We start from the raw sequence: 23,125 nt of genomic DNA on the forward strand, positions 1-23,125 counted from the left end.
GAGACACGACAGACGCGGTGCGCCTGACGTTCCACGTCACATCTCAGGATTACGGAATTCAGACTTACCTTAGGAATACGAGAATTGCTTTGACCGGGCAACATTTCCTTGGCTAACCTGAATCATAACGTATCTTATACAAATGCCTAGAACTAGGGTAAGAGCATGATCCACTTTACTTCAAACACAGAGCCAAATAGCTCTTGGATCTTCTCTGCACCGCTGAGTGATGCCAATCAGCCTAGGAGGCTCCTTATTTTCCCCACGGTCCTGCTCTCATCCAGAGGGTCATTTCAACATATGAACTGCCCTGAGGCTGCTGAATATTTTCCACCCTTTCTTCTGTCTGCCCAGAACCAACACAAGAGGCAAATGCTGGGTTAACATAATTAATGTAGACAGAAATCTGGCTAAATACTACTAAAAAAATCCATTTTTCAGGCGCCCAATTATCTACATTGCTGACCACACTGATTACGTTAATCCAATGACTGCCAGATCTTTACTTTCTTTCTGTTAGGCAAGATTTAATCTAGAGAACTAACAAACCTCTCTAGGATGCAAATCTCTCCCAGGACACATGATTTTGACTGACAGCTCACAAAACAATTTGGGAATGCATGCAAAATTAGACTCCCACGCAATTTTCATGCAAAGGCAAATCTATCCATCAACATAACAGTGGCTCCCAGAAAGCAGTCAAGGTTCTGTGTCTGGAAACTAGAAACCAGGAAGTCTGATGTTTGCGAAGCCATAATCAAGCGCATTTGTTTGTGCTTCTTAATGTGCCTAGGTGTTTTCCAGCATATGAATAAGATCAGAAATTTGCATTAAAAATTATTATCGCAAGATTTCAAAGCACAATGAAGTATGTGTTTGAGAATTGCTGGTTTACAATTTGGGGAAAGAGACAGGTTAGTGAATGCAGATTCCTAGAGTCTTCAGTTTGTTTTTCAAACAGAAAACAGTAAAATACTCTCCCTGACTCCTGATGCCCGTCCCTTACAATGTAGTTTGAATTTATGAGGTTGGCACAAGTTTAATACCTATACTTCCTAACTGTGCAGTTAGAATCAGGTAACAATACACACATTACAGAACACAGAAGGTCTCACTGCAGAGCATCTGCACATGAAAGTAAAGAGAAAGATCCAAAGGGCCTCCTGGAGGAATACTTACTATTTGGTAGAGTCAGATAACTGATATTCCCGTCGTCTGTCATAGCATTCCTGGATTCCAGGATCGTTCCATAAACTCTTTATTGCATCTACATACGGATTCTCAAAAGCAGACACCTTCTCCACATCAACTTCTCGAACTAATTGTGCATGAGCCTGTTTAAAAAAAAAAAAAAAAGTTTTAATCTCCTTTCCATCACTGAAAATTGCCTTTGGTTTGCACATTACATTGTGCACAAGTGAGGTCTCTCCTCATATACTGGTTTTTGAACTGGTTTATAATAAGGTAATGCTTCTTTTTTTTTTTTTTCCTTAGATAAAACCCAGTCCCAAATCTTTCCCTCTAGAGTAAACCATGAAGCTACCTAAAGCTGACTAGAGGAAAGCAGAGTGTTTGGTTCCCCTCGGAACAATGAGGATGTCATGCTACACATAATGACTGTTTTCAGGTGATGATTATAATCTTAAAACAATTAATGTTATTAAAGGGAAAAAAAGAGACACTTATCCCCTCTATGTTTATAGTTTATTATAATCAAACACATAATACACCCAGCCCTGAGTGTTCTCATGGGCTGGGTATTCACTGAGTAGCAGAAGCTCAATCAGACTCCTCAACTCATCAGGGTTAGTTCCTGTGGCCGGCTTCTGGGGTAGGGGTAAAACCACAGAACAGTTAATATTAACGACTGAATCTGAGCAGCAGTAAGCATGCCTCTCTACTCCTACACCCCTGAATTGCTGATATTTATTTTATAGCTGCCTTATCTATATTATCAGATTGAGGAGGTGATTCAGTTTTTTTTAACAAGGAAAAAGGACTTCGTTATTTTCATTATACAACATTTAGCAGGAAAGAGGTAAAAAGATTAAAAAATTTTTTTTCAACAAGATTGAAATCAAAATGTTGTATGGTCAACCCCCAAATTAACCAGAATATATCACTGTCTAACAATCTCAATCAAAATAGTTTTTTTTTTTTTTTTGCGGTATGCGGGCCTCTCACTGTTGTGGCCTCTCCCGTTGCGGAGCACAGGCTCCGGACGTGCAGGCTCAGAAGCCATGGCTCACGGGCCCAGCCGCTCTGTGGCATGTGGGATCTTCCTGGACTGGGGCACGAACTCGTGTCCCCTGCATCGGCAGGCGGACTCCCAACCACTGCGCCACCAGGGAAGCCCCTCAAAATAGGTTTTCATGGGTGTAGTTTACATGTAAATTATATATGTACATAAATATGTAAATCAACAAATAACTAATTATCTTGAAAACTGGAGTCAGATGGCTGATAATTTGTTAAAACAGTCTTGATTTTGTACAGATAAACAAACTTCTGAACTAGGTCAGCGAATGGTTATCTTGATTACATGATGACCCAATTATTCTTTTCATAGAGTTTTAAGCAGATAGAACTTAATAAATTTAACCCATGTTAGGCCTGTCTGGTTCCCCATCTTTATCTTCCTTCTCATCCCGTAAGAGGGAAGGGCCCTATGTCATTAGACTAATGTTGCCTGAGAGAAAGTTTTAAGAAGCCCAACGTGCCAAGACTGAAGAAACCACCTTTCTTGCTGGTTCTGCTCTGACCCTGACAGTCAGATCTAGTAAGTGAGAAGCCCCACAGCTCTGCCCTGCACCCCAATCTTGGAAAATGGATCCCTCTAGTTGTTTTGTGTACCTAGTCCCTGCCCAGGCAATCTGTCTTATCCCACCAGCAATCCTGCCATCCTGAAGTCCTGTTCTCAAGTCTCAGACCTCAGGTGGGCCTACCTCAATCACAGTTCCCCATGACTCCCCCTTGAAAACAGTATCACTGGCTCCCCAATGAATCTCCAGTGCTGTGCTCCACCTGGCTCTGTAGCCCCTGCTGCTCCGTGTCGATACCAAAGACTGTACTGGTCCCACCTGCTCTGCCATCTGCCTGGTCCAGTGGATCTCCTTCAAGCACGGAACACTGGCTGCGGGGCCTCCCGCGCTCTACCCAGCAGGCATGTCTTATACCTTCACAGGTATGCCTGATGTCAAGCTTTGACCCCGCCTTTCTGCCCTTGCTCACTGAATACAAACAAGTGCTAACTCTTTGTGTCCTGAGATGTGACAACGATCACCCATGGCATAATCCTCTGTTGGAATCCCCGTGGCTATGTCTGTTTTACAGCGTTCTCTAGAGGATTCTGTGCATCCTGGAGGGCAGATGTGGGGCAGGAACCGGGATGTACGGGATGGTCTCCTGCTGGCTATACTCTAAAGACATGGTTTGAATCTGACTCTGCTGCTTCTTATGACATTGGATAAGTTGCTTAATCTTGCCAAATGTTATCTCGGGTGGGGAATGTCCTGCCCCAACAAGCTCATGTGACTTACTATTGTGCTACAATACAGTAGTTGAGTGGTTCTCAAAAGGCGGTACACACACCAGCAGCATCACCTGGGAATGTGATAAAAATGCAAATCCTTCCATCCTACCTCAAACTTTCTGAATAAGAAACTGATTAGCAATCTCTGTTTTAACAGGCCGTCTGGATGATTCTGATACATGGAAAAGCTTGAGAAGCACTGCGAGCTATTAAGCATCACACAGACACTAGTTGTTGTGGTCATAATTAATTGGCTGGCTGGCCAGAAAACTGCTATTGGAAACTAAAGAGAAGGGTCCCAGAAAGGCAACAGCACTCCAAAGCAAGGGGCATTATAAGGGCCAGGAAGCCACAGAAATGAATAAAACAAGCTAGATGTAGGCAATAGGGAGTGATAGGGACTACAGCACACTGAGAAACATACACCTTAATTAAAGAGGACAGCTGCTATTCACCTCCCACTAATTGTTGCCACTGGGATATAGGACCAGTGTTGCCAGATTTTCTGATTTATCAAGGGAAGCCAAAAATCTAGATTTTTCCATGAAATATCCTTAATTTTTATTCTTGGCAATGCTATAAACGATGAAGTATATCTGTGCCTGAGTTGGGTCAGGTACTACTCATTTGCTCCTCCATTTACTTCCCTAATAAGATTGACTAATAACACTATGTCCGACACAGAACCTGGAACACAGTAGCTGGCCACTTAACACATGCTAATAAGTAATTTTGCAGCACTTTCCTACAACAATATTTAGACAAGCTATTACACTATCCATAGGGAGAAATGGTTGAGACCTCTCTGAATTGCATAAAAGCTATGTGATGATACAGGTTAGTGTAGGCAGTATTTAAAAACTGAATTTGATACTCACTACACTAGGCCAGCCATGTCATCTGGAAGGAGTTCTGTTTCTGTTTCTAGAGAAGGTAACTTATGCCAGAGAAAACAGTTTCAACATAGCAGACACTTTTTACTATGACGATTAAATGTTTATTGAACCCCAATGAAATGCTAGGTAACATAGCAATTAAAGACTTAGATACAGTTGCCACGGAGGGGTAGGGGTGGAGCTGGGGGGAAGAGTCCATATAGCCGGCAACCAAACAAAGCACAGGATTATGTGCTCCAGGAGTAGAAACGAGGGAACATTTGCATTTCCATCTTTAATTTCAGTGGACTGTAAGGGCATTTAAATAGACAACATCCTCAACAGCTGTATAACCGAAAGGCCTGCTCCTGTAAAATGAGATTACTTTCTGTTGTTAGAAAACTCCTCTAATTTCCTTTCTTGTTCCATCTCTGTTTGCTTTTTCTTACATCTGGAAGGCCTTCTCTATTCCTTTCTTTAGCTTTTGTTCAGGGGCCGTATCCTATGCCATCTCCGACAGGAAGATGTTCCTAATGTTCCTCCTCTCCCCCCAAATGTGAGCTTTGTGTCTTTTGAACCATGGAACTTCTACATTTGGCTTTACGTTGATAGTTACCTCTTGGCTTATCGTTTTCTAGACTATACATTGAGGGAAGGGGCTGTAGCTCACTGGCTCTAATTTCTTTTGGGGCCTAGCACAGAGTGAGCAACAACCAATATCTGTCTAATTTAACTGCATTTAAAAAGTACATATAAACACAGTGCCAAGTCCTACAAGTCAAAGACAAGTTTCTCAAGGAAATCTTCCATCCATTACCTACTCTCTCAGAACTACATAATCCTTAACAGCACTTATCTCAGTAGCTAGTGTGCATCTATTTGTGTGCTATTTGTTAGTATCTTTCTCCCTGATCACCGTGTAAGTTCCAAGACAGGCTCAGCATTGCAGTATCAGGGTCTAGCAGAGTGCCTGCTACTGATGCTCAATAAATATTCGTTGAATGAAGTATATAGGAAGGAAGAGTGGAAATTATACTAAACTGGAAATTGGGACACCTAAATTCTAGGCCTGGCTTTACCCCTAACACAAGCCATAACCCCTTAGAAGAACTACTTTACCTCTATAGAGCCTCATTTTCCTGGTCCACAAGATTATGCAATTGAAACAAATCATCTCCCTAAGACTTCATCTAGCCATAAGCTGCATGACTGTAAATAAATACATCTAGAATGCATGGAGCACCAAGGCGTTACAACACTGTCCCTCCAGGAGCACATAATATATCATTTATTGAAACAAGACCTCACTATTTCAAACAGTGCCTGACAATAAAGGGCAGAACATGGTTAACTCTGCACGTCAGCAATGCTACAAAGGGGTTGAGAAAGTAGAACTCAGTATGGATAGAGAGGTCAGACAACATGTCAGAGGGAAGAGAGGATTCGGTTGGCAGGCGGAGATGAAGATGTGCGACTTCTGAGGAGGAGGAATAGATGAACAAAGGCTCAGTAGACAAAATAAACATGGCCCTCTCTTTTAACTGTGGGGGAAAAAAAGTCTAGTGAGGAAGTTTCATGCTGACCCTTACTCCAAATTACCCTCCACAATGAAAGCTACAGTTAATAATCTCAGCTATGAACCATAATCAACCTCCACTAACTATGAAAGTATATTGGCCTCAAAAACCACAAGATCACCGCTTTGCCTTCATCCAGGTCATAATTTCTAAGTCACTTTTATTGCCTACTAAGCTTTGTTTTTTTTTTTTTTTTTTTTTTGGTACGCGGGCCTCTCACTGTTGTGGCCTCTCCCGTTGCGGAGCACAGGCTCCGGACGCGCAGGCTCAGTGGCCATGGCTCACGGGTCCAGCCGCTCCACGGCACGTGGGATCTTCCCGGACCGGGGCACGAACCCGTGTCCCCTGCATCGGCAGGTGGACTCTCAACCACTGCGCCACCAGGGAAGCCCCTAAGCTTTGTTTTTTAATTCCACCTTTGCTGTTTTGTAAAATGACATTCAAATATAATCAACTGTGATTTGCATTTATGTAAGAGCTTTCACTTGAAGTTCTCAAGTTATTTAAGTATGACAGCATTTTATAAAATACACACAGAATTTTTACATTGCCTATACAAATGTCCTCAATGGAAGTACAATCCTCTCATTTTTTTTTTTTTGGTAAAAAATATTCTGTATGTGGAAAGAATATTTTTTAGTACAATGTGTTAGACTAGGAAGATAAATTAGACACTTTTCTATTTGTCCAAATGTCAGATGTGAAGTAGTAAAAATCACAAGTAATTATGTGAAATTAAACAATTACTAATGAAAAAGGCTATGATGAAAAGGAAAGAAGTCATTTCTAATAATATAAATAACACTTACAATTGACTACCCTTTTTATTTTGAACACTGTAAATAGAAAAGCAAAACAGGGAAGAATTAGTTAATCATATAAACAAAATGCAAAATATAATTCTATTTCATTTCAAGTTACAGCTGAACACACTGGATAGAAATACTTAATAATGAAAGTTAGCTTTCAGAATTCTTAGCAAGCTGGTGGCAAGCCTCAGAGGGAACACTGTGAGAACTAAGTAGCTACTCTTAGGAACTCTGGCAGAATTTTCGGTTAAGACCACATGGAAACCGCAGGATGTGCCAGTGTGGTAATGTCTTGTTTTTGTGATTCGTTGGTCATAAAATTCAGGTAAATCTTAGATGTGTTGATATTTCCAAGGTTACTTCAGCAAGAGGAAGGAAGAACTGAGTTCCCACCACAGTGAGTCTTACCCTGCCCACAGAAGGCCAAGCCTTCAGATGAAATAACAAAGATCTTATAGTCACTTTGGAAGGATCTTCAAAAACTCATTAACAGCTCAAGGCGGCTTTAGGCTGGAATGTCACACCTATTCCGGTTCCTACACTCTAGAAGTAGAAAACCAAATGGTAACTTCCACATTTGCTGAAGCTCTTAGACACAAATATTCAGCTCATTAGGGCTGCTCTGTTTGAAAGGATGCCCAACACACACAGAGGGGCTCTGAATGAGAAAAATTCTGAACTGCTGTCTGAGTATGTTTTAATCCTGAATCAAGGTGCACATCTTCTCACTCCTTTTTTTTTTTTTTCTCTTGTTGCTTATTTCCATTTTGGCATTTGATTCTAGGTTATGAAAACAAACAAACAAAAAAAACCAGGTTTTTGTTTTCTTCTCAAAGGAAATACAGAGAAAAATGATGGACCTTGGGATCAGATCTCTCTGTCATAATCCCATCTCCACCCAGGACTAGTTCAGCAGGAACCTGGGCAACCTATTTAACATCCCTAAACCTCTGTTTCCTAATCTGTTAAATCAGGGTAACAATGGCATTTATTTTATTTTATTTTATTTTATTTTTTTAACATCTTTATTGGAGTATAATTGCTTTACAATGGTGTGTTAGTTTCTGCTGTATAACACAGTGAATCAGTTATACATATACATATGTTCTCATATCTCTTCCCTCTTGTGTCTCCCTCCCTCCCACCCTCCCTATCCCACCCACCTAGGTGGTCACAAAGCACCAAGCTGATCTCCCTGTGCTATGCGCCTGCTTCCCACTAGCTATCCACCCTGCATTTGGTAGTGTATATATGTCCATGCCACTCTCTCATTTCGTCCCAGCTTACCCTTCCCCCTCCCCATATCCTCAAGTCCATTCTCTAGTAGGTCTGCATCTTTATTCCCATCTTGCCCCTAGGTTCTTCTGATAATTTTTTTTCTTTTTTCCTTTTAGATTCCACATATATGTGTTAGCATACGGTATCTGTTTTTCTCTGTCTTACTTCACTGTGTATGGCAGTCTCTTGGTCCATCCACCTCACTACAAATAACTCAGTTTCATTCCTTTTTATGGCTGAGTAATAGTCTATTGTATATATATGTGCCACATCTTCTTTATCCATTCATCTGTTGATGGACACTTAGGTTGCTTCCATGTCCTGGCTATAATAAGTAGAGCTGCAATGAACATTTTGGTACACGACTCTTTTTGAATTATGGTTTTCTCAGGGTATATGGCATTTATTTTAAATTTATTTATTTATTTTTGGCTGCGTTGCGTCTTCACTGCTGTGCGTGGGCTTTCTCCAGTTGTGTCGAGTGGGGGATGCTCTTTGTTGTGGTGCGTGGGCTCTAGGCACGTGGGCTTCAGTAGTTGTGGTTCATGGGCTCTAGAGCGCAGGCTCCATAGTTGTGGCGCACAGGCTCAGTTGCTCCGTGGCATGTGGGATCTTCCTGGACCAGGGCTTGAACCCATGTCCCCTGCATTGGCAGGCGGACTCCCAACCACTGCGCCACCAGGGAAGTCTGGATGGCATTTATTTTCGATGGTTAAATGACAGAAAGGATGTAAAACACTTAAAGGCAGACCTAACACCCAAAGCTGCTAACTGTTTAAAAAGCAGAAGAAAAGGAAAATAGCACAGGAAACGTAAAACGTGCGGTGTACACACTTACCAGCTCTGTAACCTTAGGCAAATCACCCACCTTTATTTGCTCAAATGTGAAACAACATTCTAGAGACCTGCCTGGATAATGGATCTCAATGAGTCCTCAAATTTGCAAACACCCCTTAAAATTTCCTACCAAAAACATGGGCAGGAACTATCATTTCTCTTAGACCACTTCACCTTCTCTGACTTCATTACAACTTGAACAGCTGACCTTCATTCATTAAGACGCACTGAACACAGAGTGACAGTTGTTGATGCATTTTCTTATGGGCATTACTGCATAAATGACAAAGAACAGCAAAGTCACACTGAGCTGCTGCTGGCTGGGTTCACGTAGCCAGTGACTCATTCCTATAGAACAGCCTCTCCACACTTATGATTCAACTCATGGCTCAGCAAAATTACAAATTACTACATGACACAGCCTTTTGAAGTCCCTGATGAAGATGATAAATCCTGTGTGTGGAATCTTTCAGTATCAGGGAATCTACTGATTCTCCTTTTCTAAAGCATCCAGATCCCTCTTTACCCTGGTATCACAAGAACAGAGTAGGTATCCACAGATACTCAAGACCCTTATAAAAATTGTCATAGTATTTTGCATATAACCTATGCACATCCTCCCATATCCTTTAAATCATCTCTAGATTACTTACAATACCTAACACAATGTAAATGATATGTAAATAGTAGCCAGGGACGGGGAACAATAGCTTGAGATCAAGCCGGGCTTCAATCATAACTCGGTCACATTCCAGCCCTGTGTCTTTAGGCTTGTCTCTCAACTTTCCTGAACCTCAGCTACCTCATCTATGAAATGGGAAAATAACTCATTTTAGGGCTGTTAGAGAAGTTATAAGAATTGTTAGTAAAATACCTAAAACAAGTATTATAATTACTATGAAATCTTGAGCTATTTCAAAATTACCATTAATAAATATTATCTCAACAAATACTTTTCTACCATGTCAGGCAATACACTAGACACTGATGAAGCAGATAATTTGTGTTAAATAAAATATCCCAGATAGCAAAATATTAGATAAGAAAGTTTATTTAACTGACATATTATTATTCTACTTTAAGATTTTACAAACTGATTTATTATCATTATTAGATCTGCTTTTCTAAGGTTAGAGCTTTATTTTTAATCTTTATTACCGCATTCACCAAGGTAATCAATGACTATAAGGCACACTGCCTTTACACAAAAACTTTGCTGAAAATCTGTTTCTCTTTTTGGTTTTGCTTCGCTATAAGCTACATTTGCTTAATCTAACACATAGCAGATTCCTTGTTTGATGGAGAAAATACTCCTTTATTATTTAAAATGTTCTTTTTCTTTTAAAGAACTCCATCTCTTTCTTGGCTCTACCACTATAAATTTCACGCAAATATTTTCTATTTAGTCCTCTGCTTATTATTTTCCTTTTTCATGTTCATAGGCCATGTCATAATTATCAGGCTCAATGACATTGCAGGTCAGAGCTTGATGCACCACGGCGTAACACACACCAAGCAGTTCCAAAGAGTCTGTTGACTGATGTAATTACATGGTTCCATTATGTAGAATCTTGCCCTCAGGTCTGTAAAATCTTGGGATGAAATGAAAAATTGTGCACTCTTTGAAATGCTACTTATCACCTTCATGATTATGATGGTAATACACACACACACATTGTGAATACTACAAAAAAGTTTATTTTCAAAGAGTTAATTCAAAGTCACAGTGATAAAGAAGAAATTAGAAGATTCTTTTAAAGATATACGTATTTATTAAGAGTCAAAGAATTAGGCATACTTGTATGGCTACTTTCAAAGAATATTTCAGGACCATTAGTTACTTGGGATTTTAATGGCTATTTTTTTGAAAAGTGGGTTCTACAGCCAAAGTCAGATAACTGTAGAGAATAATGTTTATAAAAAGTTAAACAGATGGTCTATATTGCAGAACTCAGAACCTTTAATAAGACAATGGTGCTAGGAATCCATGAGCACAGGGTAAGGGTGGAGGCATTACTGTATGACCATGGCAGCACTTCCCCCTCAGATCAGTTGATGAGACTGGTGTTCTCATGAATCACACTTTGAAAAACACCGACTAGAGACTGAGACTCCCAACAACCAAGTAAGGACTGATTTTACACAAGCTAAATAACTGACTGGCTGATGCTTCCCCACGCTGGCATAACAGGCTAATGCCTGCTTTATAGATTCACATCATTCTCATTGTTGAGTTCACATTTTGCATGTGGTTCATTTCCTGAAATTATGTCTCAGAAAAAACATAATCATTTTAGCCCTTTGCAATGTCTGGGCTCCTACAATCTTATTAACCAGAGGAGTGTGTTGCTGCTGGTCTGGAATTTTATTTTGTTTGCCAATAGGAAAAACAGATCAAGAAGATTTCCCTTAGCTTGGTAGACATTCAGACAAAGCTGAAAAAAAAATTTGAAAGAACAAGCTCCATAATGAAGGGAGGTCCAGATGTACCCGGAAATCTCAGGGTCCTGCAGAGTCTTTCTGGAACACCCACTGTGAAACCTGACCACTGCAGCTTCAGAAATTGTGTGCAGGAGAACTGAAGAGGAAGGCTCGTAGTCCCAGAATTTTGCAGAAGAAAAGGAACTTCCTAGAACACTTGTCTAAATACCTCTTTAACTCATAGAGCAAGAAACTGTTCCAACAGTAAGAATGTAAAAAGAATCAACGGCAATGATGTCTAACTGTTCTATGAAGAAGAGTAATGAAACATCTAGAATCTGAATAGGAAGAAGGGAAGGGAAATAAGAGAACCCACCTCTTGATACGCACTTTTGGGGGGCAAACAGTAATATATATAATTTGTCACTTTGAGAAAGGACCCAAATTTCAGGAAGATTACAGATAAGAATCAACTGTAAAAAGTTACTTGGACCAGTGTTGAGAAACTGGTAACTTTCTAGTGAGAGTATGATATAGTTTATAGTGTATATGTGACATTCTGGAGTATGAAAAGGAATATTAACAAAAGTTAACGCTATATATCTTTGAAATATTATTCATTGACCAACACATCAGTTATATTATATTGGTATTGTTAAAACGTTTTCAAACATAAACTTCTTTCTAAAAAATAAAACTTTCATATATCCATATAAAGTAAAAAAAAAAAAGAGAAGTTTTCTTGGTACATTCATGTATTTTAGTTATGTTCTAAGCCATTTCTATTTCTAATATCATATCCCTGACATTTTAAAAAAGACTATATTTTTTCATTATGGACATATTATATAACTATTTCATAAAATTGCCTGCAATATTCCTCAAAATTGCATTAACCATTTTAGGTTAATAAATCTGAAATTGTAACATTTTCAGTTGGGTCCTTCTCTGTAGACCTTAATATTTTTAAATGAAAAATATTCTCTCTTAGGGGCTGAAATACCTGGTAAGCACAAAACAAATTCTGCTAAATGGGAGGTGTTCTAACTCTATTATTTTTTCAAATGCAAATTTGTAAATATTTCAGTTCAAATATTTTCATAGGAAGTATCTCATTTATCAGTTCATAATATTCTTCTTCCACAGATACCTTTAGGAAACAAAACTCAAGATTGGTAGATTTTCACAGCTTGTTTGAAAGCAATTATGACTGTGTGTGAGTCATAACTAATTGCAAGTACATTTCTGCTCCATAGGTTTCTTAATTTAATAAATGTTTTACCCTAACACTGTGCACCATTAAGCACTACATTCATATCATTACCACAAAATAGGTTTATTTTCAACATTTTTTAGATAAGCAAAAACATTCATAGTATTCAAAATAATGAGAGAGATTTCACTTTATCAAAATGAACTATCAAAAGCTGTACCCTGGGCTTCCCTGGTGGCGCAGTGGTTGAGAATCCGCCTGCCGATGCAGGGGATACGGGTTCGTGCCCCGGTCCGGGAAGATCCCACATGCCGCGGAGCGGCTGGGCCCGTGAGCCATGGCCGCTGAGCCTGCGCGTCCGGAGCCTGTGCCCCGCAATGGGAGAGGCCACAACAGTGAGAGGCCCACGTACCACAAAATAAATAAATAAATAAATAAAATAACACAACTTATAAAAAAAAAAAAAAAAAAAAAAAAAAAAGCTGTACCCTGATTCCATGAATTAAAAGAGGGAGAAAACCAAACCATCAATTGTTTGCAAAGATTTCCTTCTGCTAAGAGAGCTAACAGATGAATAATTATTGCCTCATTTTTTTTGCACCCGAATAAGAAAACTTGGGGAAAAAAATGAACCAAGTTAACTTGGAAGGAAAGTCACTCGATCTAAATGAAAAGTCACGCTTCACAGAGTAATATAAAAATGCATTTCCTGTGGTTCGCGGGCCTCTCACTGTTGTGGCCTCTCCCGCCACGGAGCACAGGCTCCGGACACGCAGGCTCAGCGGCCATGGCTCATGGGCCCTGCCGCTCGGCGGCATGTGGGATCTTCCCGGACCGGGGCACGAACCCGTGTCCCCTGCATCGGCAGGCGGACTCTCAACCACTGCGCCACCAGGGAAGCCCCATGAATGTAACAGATAACTTTTGAAGTAGATGCTGACACTTTTTCAGCAGATCTGTGTCATTTGAATTTTGTGTGGTTGATGACATCACTTTGGGTATAATGGTGGATGCTGCTAAATATCAACGAACAATTTTGTACAAGTTATACATTACCATTCACTTTTTTGAGAAACGAAAATTCAGTATTAAATTGTTTGTTAAATATACATTTTCGGGTTAAAAAAAAAGCTTATTGTGGCCAAAAGAATTTATTACAAAATAAAATCATTATCAGACAATAAAACAAAGTTATAGATTTACACCAAACAGTAAATGATAAAACCATGGAAGAAGCAAAAGCTATCGTGGCAACAAGACCACTGTGGCAAGACTGCTCAACCTAGATTTTTCCATATAAATTTCACATACACCTAACAATTTTCCACTGACCCTGCTCACTGAAGATCTGGTGCGTTACTGTTCCTCACAACTTACAGACCAGAGCACAGCATGACTGGCTAATAACAAACGGATGATAAAGGCAGCAGCAACATATCCTTCCCTACCACCCTAGACACTGGAAGGAGTTGGCTGTCCCTAGTCTCTCTTGTCCACGTTTATTCCATATTAACAGTGAGTGTCCACATGCTGTCTTTGAAAGAGAGATGCACTTACATTGCATCTGGGAAGGATTTGGAAAAGAGTGGGAACATCTTTCAGATTTAAGCAAGTGCTAAAGTGAGAAACCTGTTCAACTGCATGGGCAGAATTTGGAAATACTAAGTGAAAGTCTATCAAATCCATCCTGGGTTATTTTAATACAGCTATTAATAAGAATGCTTCATTAAAAAATGAGAAACTAGAACAAATGCTCAACTAGTGGGATGCTGGGACAAGAGGTGTAAAGCGAAAGTGTCTCGGGCAAACTAGCACGCAGGGTCAACCTCTGCATGGGGAAGACTTGGGTTAGGGGATCAACAAGACTAGAAGTGACCTGACGGTCTGGAGACCTGCTTGGTCTAGTACAAACAATTTTTTTTTAAAGCGGTCAACATCTAAAATTGAGAACTTTTCCATTAAACAGAAAAATAGATTTCCTACTTCTCTTGATAAACTGTAAGATCCAGCAACACTATGCCCAAATTCTGAGAAGACAAGAGGCCACAGCTTGTAAGCTACTATCTGCCCCTCACTGTTGTCAATAATAAAGGGAGAGAGGATGATTCTTTACGGAAGTGAAGAATATCCTCTGTCCTATAATGCCAAGACTCCCTACCTACCCAACTAAGTTGTGCTGAAGAACAGAACGTGTCCAGCTTCACATTACCTGCCTGGTCCTGAAGAAATCTGATTTTACACCCTACCCACCACCCCCAACTCCCGCAGAGCTTGTGTGCATCTTGCATTCTTCATGTGATAAGGATGCTTATACACTCTGCATGAGAGGAACTGAGAATTACATTGTATCTGACGCTTACCAGTGGGCACTGTCTCAGCTTCCTGGTCAGGATCCGTTGAAAAATGTTGTGCACCTGTGATCTTCCAGTATTTCCTCCTCACCATCCCTTTAAATTATATCCTAGCACTATGGTTAAACTGAACTGTGAATGTTTGTGTTATGAGTTCCAATCTACCCTGGTCTAACCAAGGGGACCAGGGCATGTGTTAGGTGGAAAATGGTACCATATGGTTTGGGGTTGTTACAGGTGGTCGTGACTGTCATAAGGTGTGATGCACAGTGAGTAGCTAAGGAAGGGTCTGTGGCTTTGGTGTCAAACACTGAGTTTCTTCATCCATGCTCCCATTTACCTGCTTTGCGGCTCCTCCAAGCTACAATTTCCTTATCCCTAAACTGAGATAATGATACCTTCATCATAGCACTGTCATAAAGCTTGAATGTAGTACTATACATAAAACAGCACAGTAACAAGCACACACTAATGGCTCAGTACAGAGAAGCAGCCTTTAGTTTGTACTTCAGATATGATCCAAGTGGAATTATGGTGCAATACCTTCAACCCAGCTCTTTTCTTACATTTAGTGAACTAACCCTTTGTGAAGGTGGGGAGGAGGTGGGGGGATGGGGGGTGGTTCAACTTTAGGGAATCTATTTCAAAAATATAAAATAATTTCCATGATTCCTACCAACATGCTATATAGCACTAACAGTTTGATATCTTAAGGAAATGCCATTTTAAACTCTTACTTAAATTATACAATAGTTACAGTGATCACTGGTGATTATTTTACAGTTAAAACTGTTTTTCCAAATATCAGCATGTTAAACTTTATTCACATACAAATCTTTCTGTCTCCATAGGTAAATCCAAATCTCATTACACAGTATTCATCTCAATGTTGAGTTTTCAAAACATGCAAAGATCATACCTTGACTAAAACCTTTTCTTAGACACCCAAATAGATGTGCATGAAGATTTTATCGAATATTGTACACCCAGATGTGCTCTTCCCCGTAAATTCTGATGAGCTTCCCATGAAAATCTGATTGGTGACAGAGCACATGGGTTGTGAAATTAAACCAAACCAAATCAATCTTTATATAACTCAAAAAGACTTAGCATTTTCACTGCTTTTTCAGGAAGATAAAAATGCATATTGCTGCCTCTTTTATGTGTTTTTATATCTATCTTTGAAAAGCTTTCATGTAATTTCTAAATTTAGCTCCTACTTCCTTTTTACTGTGCCACCTGATCTACAATCCATCTCTGATAACATTCTGATCTTCACTCCAAGGAACCTCCATAGAAAACAACTCTCAGAAGGAAGATAACCTGTCACTAACCTCTTCTTACGGAGAGCACAAGATGTGACCACTTTCTTCCCTTCTGCAGTTTCTGTGGGTACCATCTACATATATTTCAAAATTCCCTTCAGTTGGTGGTAGGAAATATCAACCTTTCTAGAGCTTCAGCATCTTTTATCAAAATGATCTCTTGCTAGGAAAATGAATTAAAGGGAGAAATTCATCTCTTTTAACCTAAGGCGGAAGGCTGAGGGGGAGAGAAAACAAAGAGAAGCGGCAGTAGAGAGCGAGCTGGTGTGCTGGAATGAGGTTAAAAACAGCGTTGCACACATAGCAATTTCAGAAGAGTTTATCTGGATTAATGATCATTCTATGAAAACGTTCTTCTCTTTTTATTTTCCATTAATATCAGATTTAATAAGGATGAGTTATATAGAGACAAAAAATTCTGGTATGAGGAGAAAACTTCTAGCAATACAGTCATCGTTATCATTCTATGAAAGTGTTCTCTTTTTGTTGTCCGTTCATTAATATCTGATTTAATAAGGATGAATTGTATAGAGATAAAAAAAATTTTGGTATGAGGTGAAAGCTTCTAGCAATACAGTCATCCCTCGTTATCTGCGGGGGACTGGTTCCAGGAGCCCCTTGCATATCAAACTCTGTGGATGCTCAAGTCGCCGAAGTAAAACGGTGAATGAACACAGTTGGCCCTCCATATCCATGGGTTTTGCATCCACGGTTTCTGCATCTGTGGATCTGAGAGTGTAGCCAGTAAACGTAGCACAAGAGTCTTGTATTTATGCAGGGAATCACTGGTCACAAATAGCAGAAGCCCTTAATTAAAAAGCTAACCTACAGAACTGGCAAAGAAGGGATGTGTAGTGGGGACTCAGTCTTCCAAGAATCCTATCCATCCTCCCATTTAAGCCTTTCCTAATTATTCTTATCTTCTTGGGGCATTTATAGTCTTCATAAAACACCTGTTGGGCACCAAGCTATATACTGCCTGGCACTGCTATTTAAGTGCTCCATGTCTGTATGTACAGAATTGCTAACGATGCTGTGAATTACTTCAGGGTAGGGACTATCTAATATTCCTTACATTCTAGCAAAATGCTAGGGCTGCTCAATAAATATTCCACAATGAAAATGAATTGTCTTCCTTTCTGATACATTTGTCCAGAAATGTGACCTAGCAAGACAGAGGATAGGCAGAAAAAATGACCAGTACTAGACAGAAGAAACAGTCCTGCCCAGGAAGTTCGGAAGTCTGGCTGGGCCTCTGGTATATTCGACTGGTTTCTTAACCTGTATAGGTTAACTGTTGACTTCTGTAACTGAGTTACTGGACTAAAGAAGGCAGAGGTGCCTCACCCTTATGATTACACATTCAAACATAAGCTAGGGTGAAATTAAAATATTTATCCAATGGTATGGCATGGACACTGTGTGGTCAAACAGAACAGAGCAGAGCTCTGGACTTCCCTTGCCATCCCTCACATCAACCTTTTAGCTCCTGGACCGTGAAGAGGTCAAGAATGTGCCAGGTGCTGGAGTCACTCAAGGAACTTAGGGCAGTGACTATATTATAATTTAACAGAATTTTAATGGTGGTACAGTACGTAATGGGTAAGGGCTGAATACCAACTCAGCCTATAAGTGTTATCTTTGAATCATAAAGGTGTTAATTTCATTCCAAAGTTATTATTCATCTGATGGTGCAGGACTACCTAAGAGCTGGCAATAAAATGAAAACAGAGATTCCCACCAACACTACCAATAATGGGTCTTTTTGATTCTGCTCCTCCCCATACTTCTAACTCAACACTTTTCTTTTTTTGAGGTAGTCATTCTATAACTCCCAGCTTTTCCTCAACAGCATGAGTTCATCTTACGATGACGAACCCAAACCACACGCTGTTCCCTGCTCTGCTAAATAAATAAAGCATAACGGTCAAGAACAGGCCTAACTACAATCTTGGTTTCACAGATGAAGAAAGCGTTATTTCCTGTTCACAATAAAATTCCCTGGGACGTGCAACAGCAGTAAGGGTTCTATCAGGGGGTTTGAGGCCCCTCTGGACACAGCTGCAGCTCGTGGCGCTCCAGCAGCCCTGAGAGCCAAGAGGATGAAAAGAAGAACAGCACGGAGGGTTGATGTAATCCTTGCACTAAGTAGTACTAAGTATTACTTAGCGGTATGGAGTGTTAGTACTTGGTTGAACACTGGAATCACCTGGGGAGCTTTAAAAAACATACATGTCTAGGTCCCACCCTTGGAGATTCTGATTTAATAGGTTTGGGAAGTGACCGAGGTTTTATAATGCTCCCTAGGTGATCTAATGTACAGCCAGGGTAGAAAAACACTGGTGGAGACCTGGTCTCCAGAGTATGGGGCACATAACCATCCACTGGGTGCAGGATGAAACTATCAAAGCCTATGTGTTTAATCTGAAAAGGAAAAAGATATTAAGTTTTCCTGTATCTAATGGATAGAATAACAATGGCACCCTCATCTGTCTGATGGCCGCGTACGGTGGCCAGGAGTCGTGAGGGAAGGTAGGAGGTTCCTGAGGAGTCCTCACTCTTCTGTTCACTTTCAGTGTGTTGCTACATACCCCCCATTAATGTGTGCCCAGCCAGTAATTTACAGATTCTAGTATCTTAAAGAGAAGAATCCCGACAACAGTTTATAATGAGAAGGGGAATAATCAGGAAGACATTTTGAGCCATGAGAGGTTTCCAAATTATGTGATGGCAAACTAATTATAAGAATTGTAGAACTCAAAGAAGAGCTGCACATTTTTCTTTTATAAAATGACAAGTGTTCCAAATATGCTGACTTTTTTTTTTTTTTTTTGGTCATGACAAGGGGCTGAAGGAGCTGCTCTATTTGGCTGATACTTTTTTTTTTTTTTTTTTTTTTTTTTTTTGCGGTACGCAGGCCTCTCACTGTTGTGGCCTCTCCCGCTGCGGAGCACAGGCTCCGGACGCGCAGGCTCAGTGGCCATGGCTCACGGGCCCAGCCGCTCCGCGGCATGTGGGATCTTCCCGGACCGGGGCATGAACCCATGTCCCCTGCATCGGCGGGCAGACTCTCAACCACTGTGCCACCAGGGAAGCCCTTGGCTGATACTTTTATAAAAATAAACATATTTAAACTATCTCTTCAAGGCCAAAGAGCAGTTTAACAGTGAGTGAGAGAGAAATCGCTAAGAAACTTGAGCATTTTTGAAAATGGATATTTGGAAACGTTCCCATTGTGAGGTGATTTTGCTGTTAAGATCAATATAAGGTGTGACACCAGGAAAAAAAATAAACAACTATCTTGTGTGTAAACTTTAAAAGCTTGGGTAAAAAATATTTTAAAGAAAGAGTTTTAGTGGGGTTTTTAACTCATTTGTGAAAGGATGAATAATGTAACACTTTTCAATTGGTTTGAAAGAAGGGCTGACCAGATACCCAGCAAGACGGAAATTTATTAGCAAAGTTTCAATTAAAAACATTTGCATAATCAGTGAATGCAACTGAAAACAAGCACTGTGATTTAGTAGGCAAAGCCAATGATGCAGCTCCTTCCATTTACAAGTACATATCTTGTGTGATGTCTTTTTATTTATAAGACACTAAAAATAAGTACTGAATTAAACTGAACTTAGAACTAGACCACTGAATCACTGTCACACAGAATTAATCAATTCTTTTTTTTTTTTTTTTTTTTTTTTTTTTGTGGTATGCGGGCCTCTCACTGCTGTGGCCTCTCCCGTTGCGGAGCACAGGCTCCGGACGCGCAGGCCTAGCGGCCATGGCTCACGGGCTTAGTTGCTCCGCGGCATGTGGGATCTTCCCGGACCAGGGCACGAACCCGTGACCCCTGCATCGGCAGGCGGATTCTCAACCACTGCGCCACCAGGGAAGCCCTAATCAATTCTTTAAAACATTAAAATGTTTTATATCACAGAGAGCTCAAAACTTTTATCAAGCATAATTTCAATGAAAATCAAAGTAATTGTTTTCAATGGGGTACATAATCCAAAAAGTGTTGCCCATACTCTGCTTAGCAGACTATTCTGAATATTTAGTCAGCCACTCCGAAATAAGAGATCTGCAGTGAGGAGAGGAGGTTTGCACCGCAGACTGTAGACACTGGCCACCTGTTGGATTGGTAGTGTATAAGAGGAGAAATCAGAAATCCTACCCTAGAGAGGGAACCATGAAGAAACTTCAGGAACTCGGCTAAAGACTGGTTTGGAAATCAAGCGTAATTGCTTCAGCAGGCAAGTATATATTTAACTAGTTCAACGAAGCTGGGGAGAGACTGTGCCTCATATTTTTATTCTCCCGTGTCTCATACTATGGTTTTATATGGTGGGTGAGCAAGAGATGCGGTTGACAAAAGCAATAACTTTCTGGTGAAAAAACCGTACCTTCTCAGCAGTGTTATCAGTAGGGTCCATTTCTACTAATGCAACACAAAAATCATTCTTATCATTGATAATGTGTTCTGATACAACATCTAAAATGGTCAGTCACTGGGAAGTGGAAAAGGAATTAACTGGTATCCCTGAATTATAAAAAGCCTCAGTTAAATATAGTATGGTGGAAAACTACGAGAGAGTGTTTTGAGCCCCAGAAGACAACCACTTCCAGTGTGTCAGAATTACGTTTCACACCCTACGTATTAATATTTGTTTAGCTGCTAAAAATCACTAAACATCTTGTTCTTAATACTGTGCCTGTGAAAATGCCTGTGTGATAAAATGGAAACTGTTACACAGAGATTACATCTCATATGATCACAGAAACACTATTTCTGCTTTTGTGAAATCTTACCCTGAAAAGTAAATCTTTATGAAAACGGATTAGGTACAGGCAATAAGCATTCAGGAACAGTTTTTTCATATACCTCGCCTGTGGTTTCTTAACAATGTCAGGGTCTCACGTGACCTAAACTAGTTGTATGCAACTGCCCTCGCCAACTTGCCTCTCAGAACACATTAACTGTCAGAAGAATCCTCCACTGGCTTGGGATCACGTGCTTCTCTCACCTGAGGTGCCCCTGCTCTGGGTAACTGAGGATATAGCACATGTAGGTCAAAGACACACTTTGCAAAGATTTAGATCCATCCCCAACCTCAGGCAGCATTTAGAGCAGCCCCGCGCCCTTCCACTGCTTTTCTGTTTTTCAATATGGGGCACAAAAATCTGAATTTTTAGGAAGACAAAAATCTCATGCTCTTTAAGGTTCTCCATGCAGTATCCAACACATACAACTATTCTACTCATTTTGTCTTTTGCTCCCTGCTTGCTGATTCATGAGGAAGAGGAGATGGAAAAGGAACAAAGTAAATACACGCTAGGCTTCACCCATCAGGACATTTTATTTTTCCTTAAACCCAGATGTCCAATAACAAAGCCCTGCTCTAATTATTCACAGTGGTTACTTGGTTTCAAAGTTATGATACAGAGTAGATAACCAGCTCTGCAGAGCTATTCAATATATACAGTACACTGAAGTGTTGCACTAGGGGGTGGGAAGAAATGGATGGGGTGCACCTGGAAGAAGATTCAGGCAGGAGATGCCTGGAGTCAAAGTCTGTGGTAAGAAAATATGTTACCTGGATAGATGAGAAACCCCAGCATCCATAAAGCTATTATTAAAATGCATATTTAGAAAAGCACCAAGCAAACTCCCCAAAACGTGATCTTGGGAGTACCCAAGTCTATGGTAACAGGTACTCTCTGTCTGTCCCCCTTCTTGGTAAGGCTAACTGAATACCTATTTCCCAGTCCTTCTGGACTATTTTTCATTTGCTACTAATCCTCCCATCATTTATAGGGTGTGATGTGGGAAACACTTTATTCTATTAATATCTAAGCACCTACTTTGTACCCAGCACTGTGGGGGACACTTGAGGAGATACACAGAATCAAATGGTTAGAGAGACAACTGTAAAGACAAATAATAAAATGAATGAACCTGGAGAAACATTTGGACAAGGAAGGGTTCAATTAAGAGGTATCCCTCAAGACACACATTCCAGGGAAATATGCAGATCCTCTGGAAGCGCTTCACAAGTTCATCCCCACACTTAAATCTGTGATGCCCCCCAGGGAGGAAGCTGAGAAAGCAGGTCACCTCACACAGTCACGTGGTTCACTGCACAAGGCCCTGAGCCAAGGGCGTGGTGGGAACTGAAGCCCTGCCCACATTCTGCTGGCCAGGCACACAGTGTCCACTCCCAGGAAGGCCTTTTCCGTGTCACACGAAGGCACTGCCCCGACAAGGGCAGGCCTGCAGCGAAGGCAGCGACTGTACCAGCCCATAGAAATATCTCTTCTTTGCCTCCAAGTAGCATGGACAGCACGTGCTAATCATATACTGTCTTGTACTGTCCTTGCTCTTACATTTTAAAATATCATCTCCCCAGCTAGACTTTCCCTGACTGACATGTCTCTCCCTTGGGTGATTCCATTCCCGCAGAGGGCTCCCTTAGGTGGTTCTGAAAGTCTGTGTTTCAGATACCTGTTCAGATCAGAAGTACAGAGTAAGCAACTGTGGTTGGTACCCAGCCACTTAAGGTTAATGACGATTCCCCAGGCTGTGTGGTAAAGCCTTCTCATTGCTTTCTAGGGTTTTCTGGTTCATACCTCGGTACCTGGCCATGAACAGAGACCTGAAGCCATTCTTGAAAACATAAAAGTGTATCCTAGGCTTAAAGTTTAGTTTCCGCTTCCTCAGATGCTCCTGCTGAAGAAAAACTGGGAATCGAGAAGTTTTTCTGAGAAAATCTCTCATATGCTATAACAATGGCTTTGAAGAGTGAGGAAGCAAGATCCATTTCCTCTTTAGGCAGTGAGTCTGGTCATACGCACAACTATTTTTAATCCTGCATTCTACTGCTAAGGAGGCAATTTGCTCAATAAGGCAAAT

At 40.5% G+C, this 23,125-nt stretch overlaps 1 protein-coding gene across 1 annotated transcript in view; it reads right to left on the bottom strand.

Annotated features, from left to right (window-relative positions):
- LOC131760996 (guanine nucleotide-binding protein G(q) subunit alpha) overlaps window positions 1-23,125 on the bottom strand; it is a 291,093-nt gene that overhangs the window by 87,503 nt on the left and 180,465 nt on the right. Inside the window, exon 3 of the mRNA XM_059071217.2 lies at window positions 1,180-1,334. Coding sequence (XP_058927200.1) covers window positions 1,180-1,334 — 155 coding nt within the window. The remainder of the gene's footprint in view (window positions 1-1,179; window positions 1,335-23,125) is intronic.

Source organism: Kogia breviceps, chromosome 8, assembly GCF_026419965.1.
Source record: "Kogia breviceps isolate mKogBre1 chromosome 8, mKogBre1 haplotype 1, whole genome shotgun sequence".
NCBI classification, from domain to species: Eukaryota; Metazoa; Chordata; class Mammalia; order Artiodactyla; family Physeteridae; genus Kogia; species Kogia breviceps.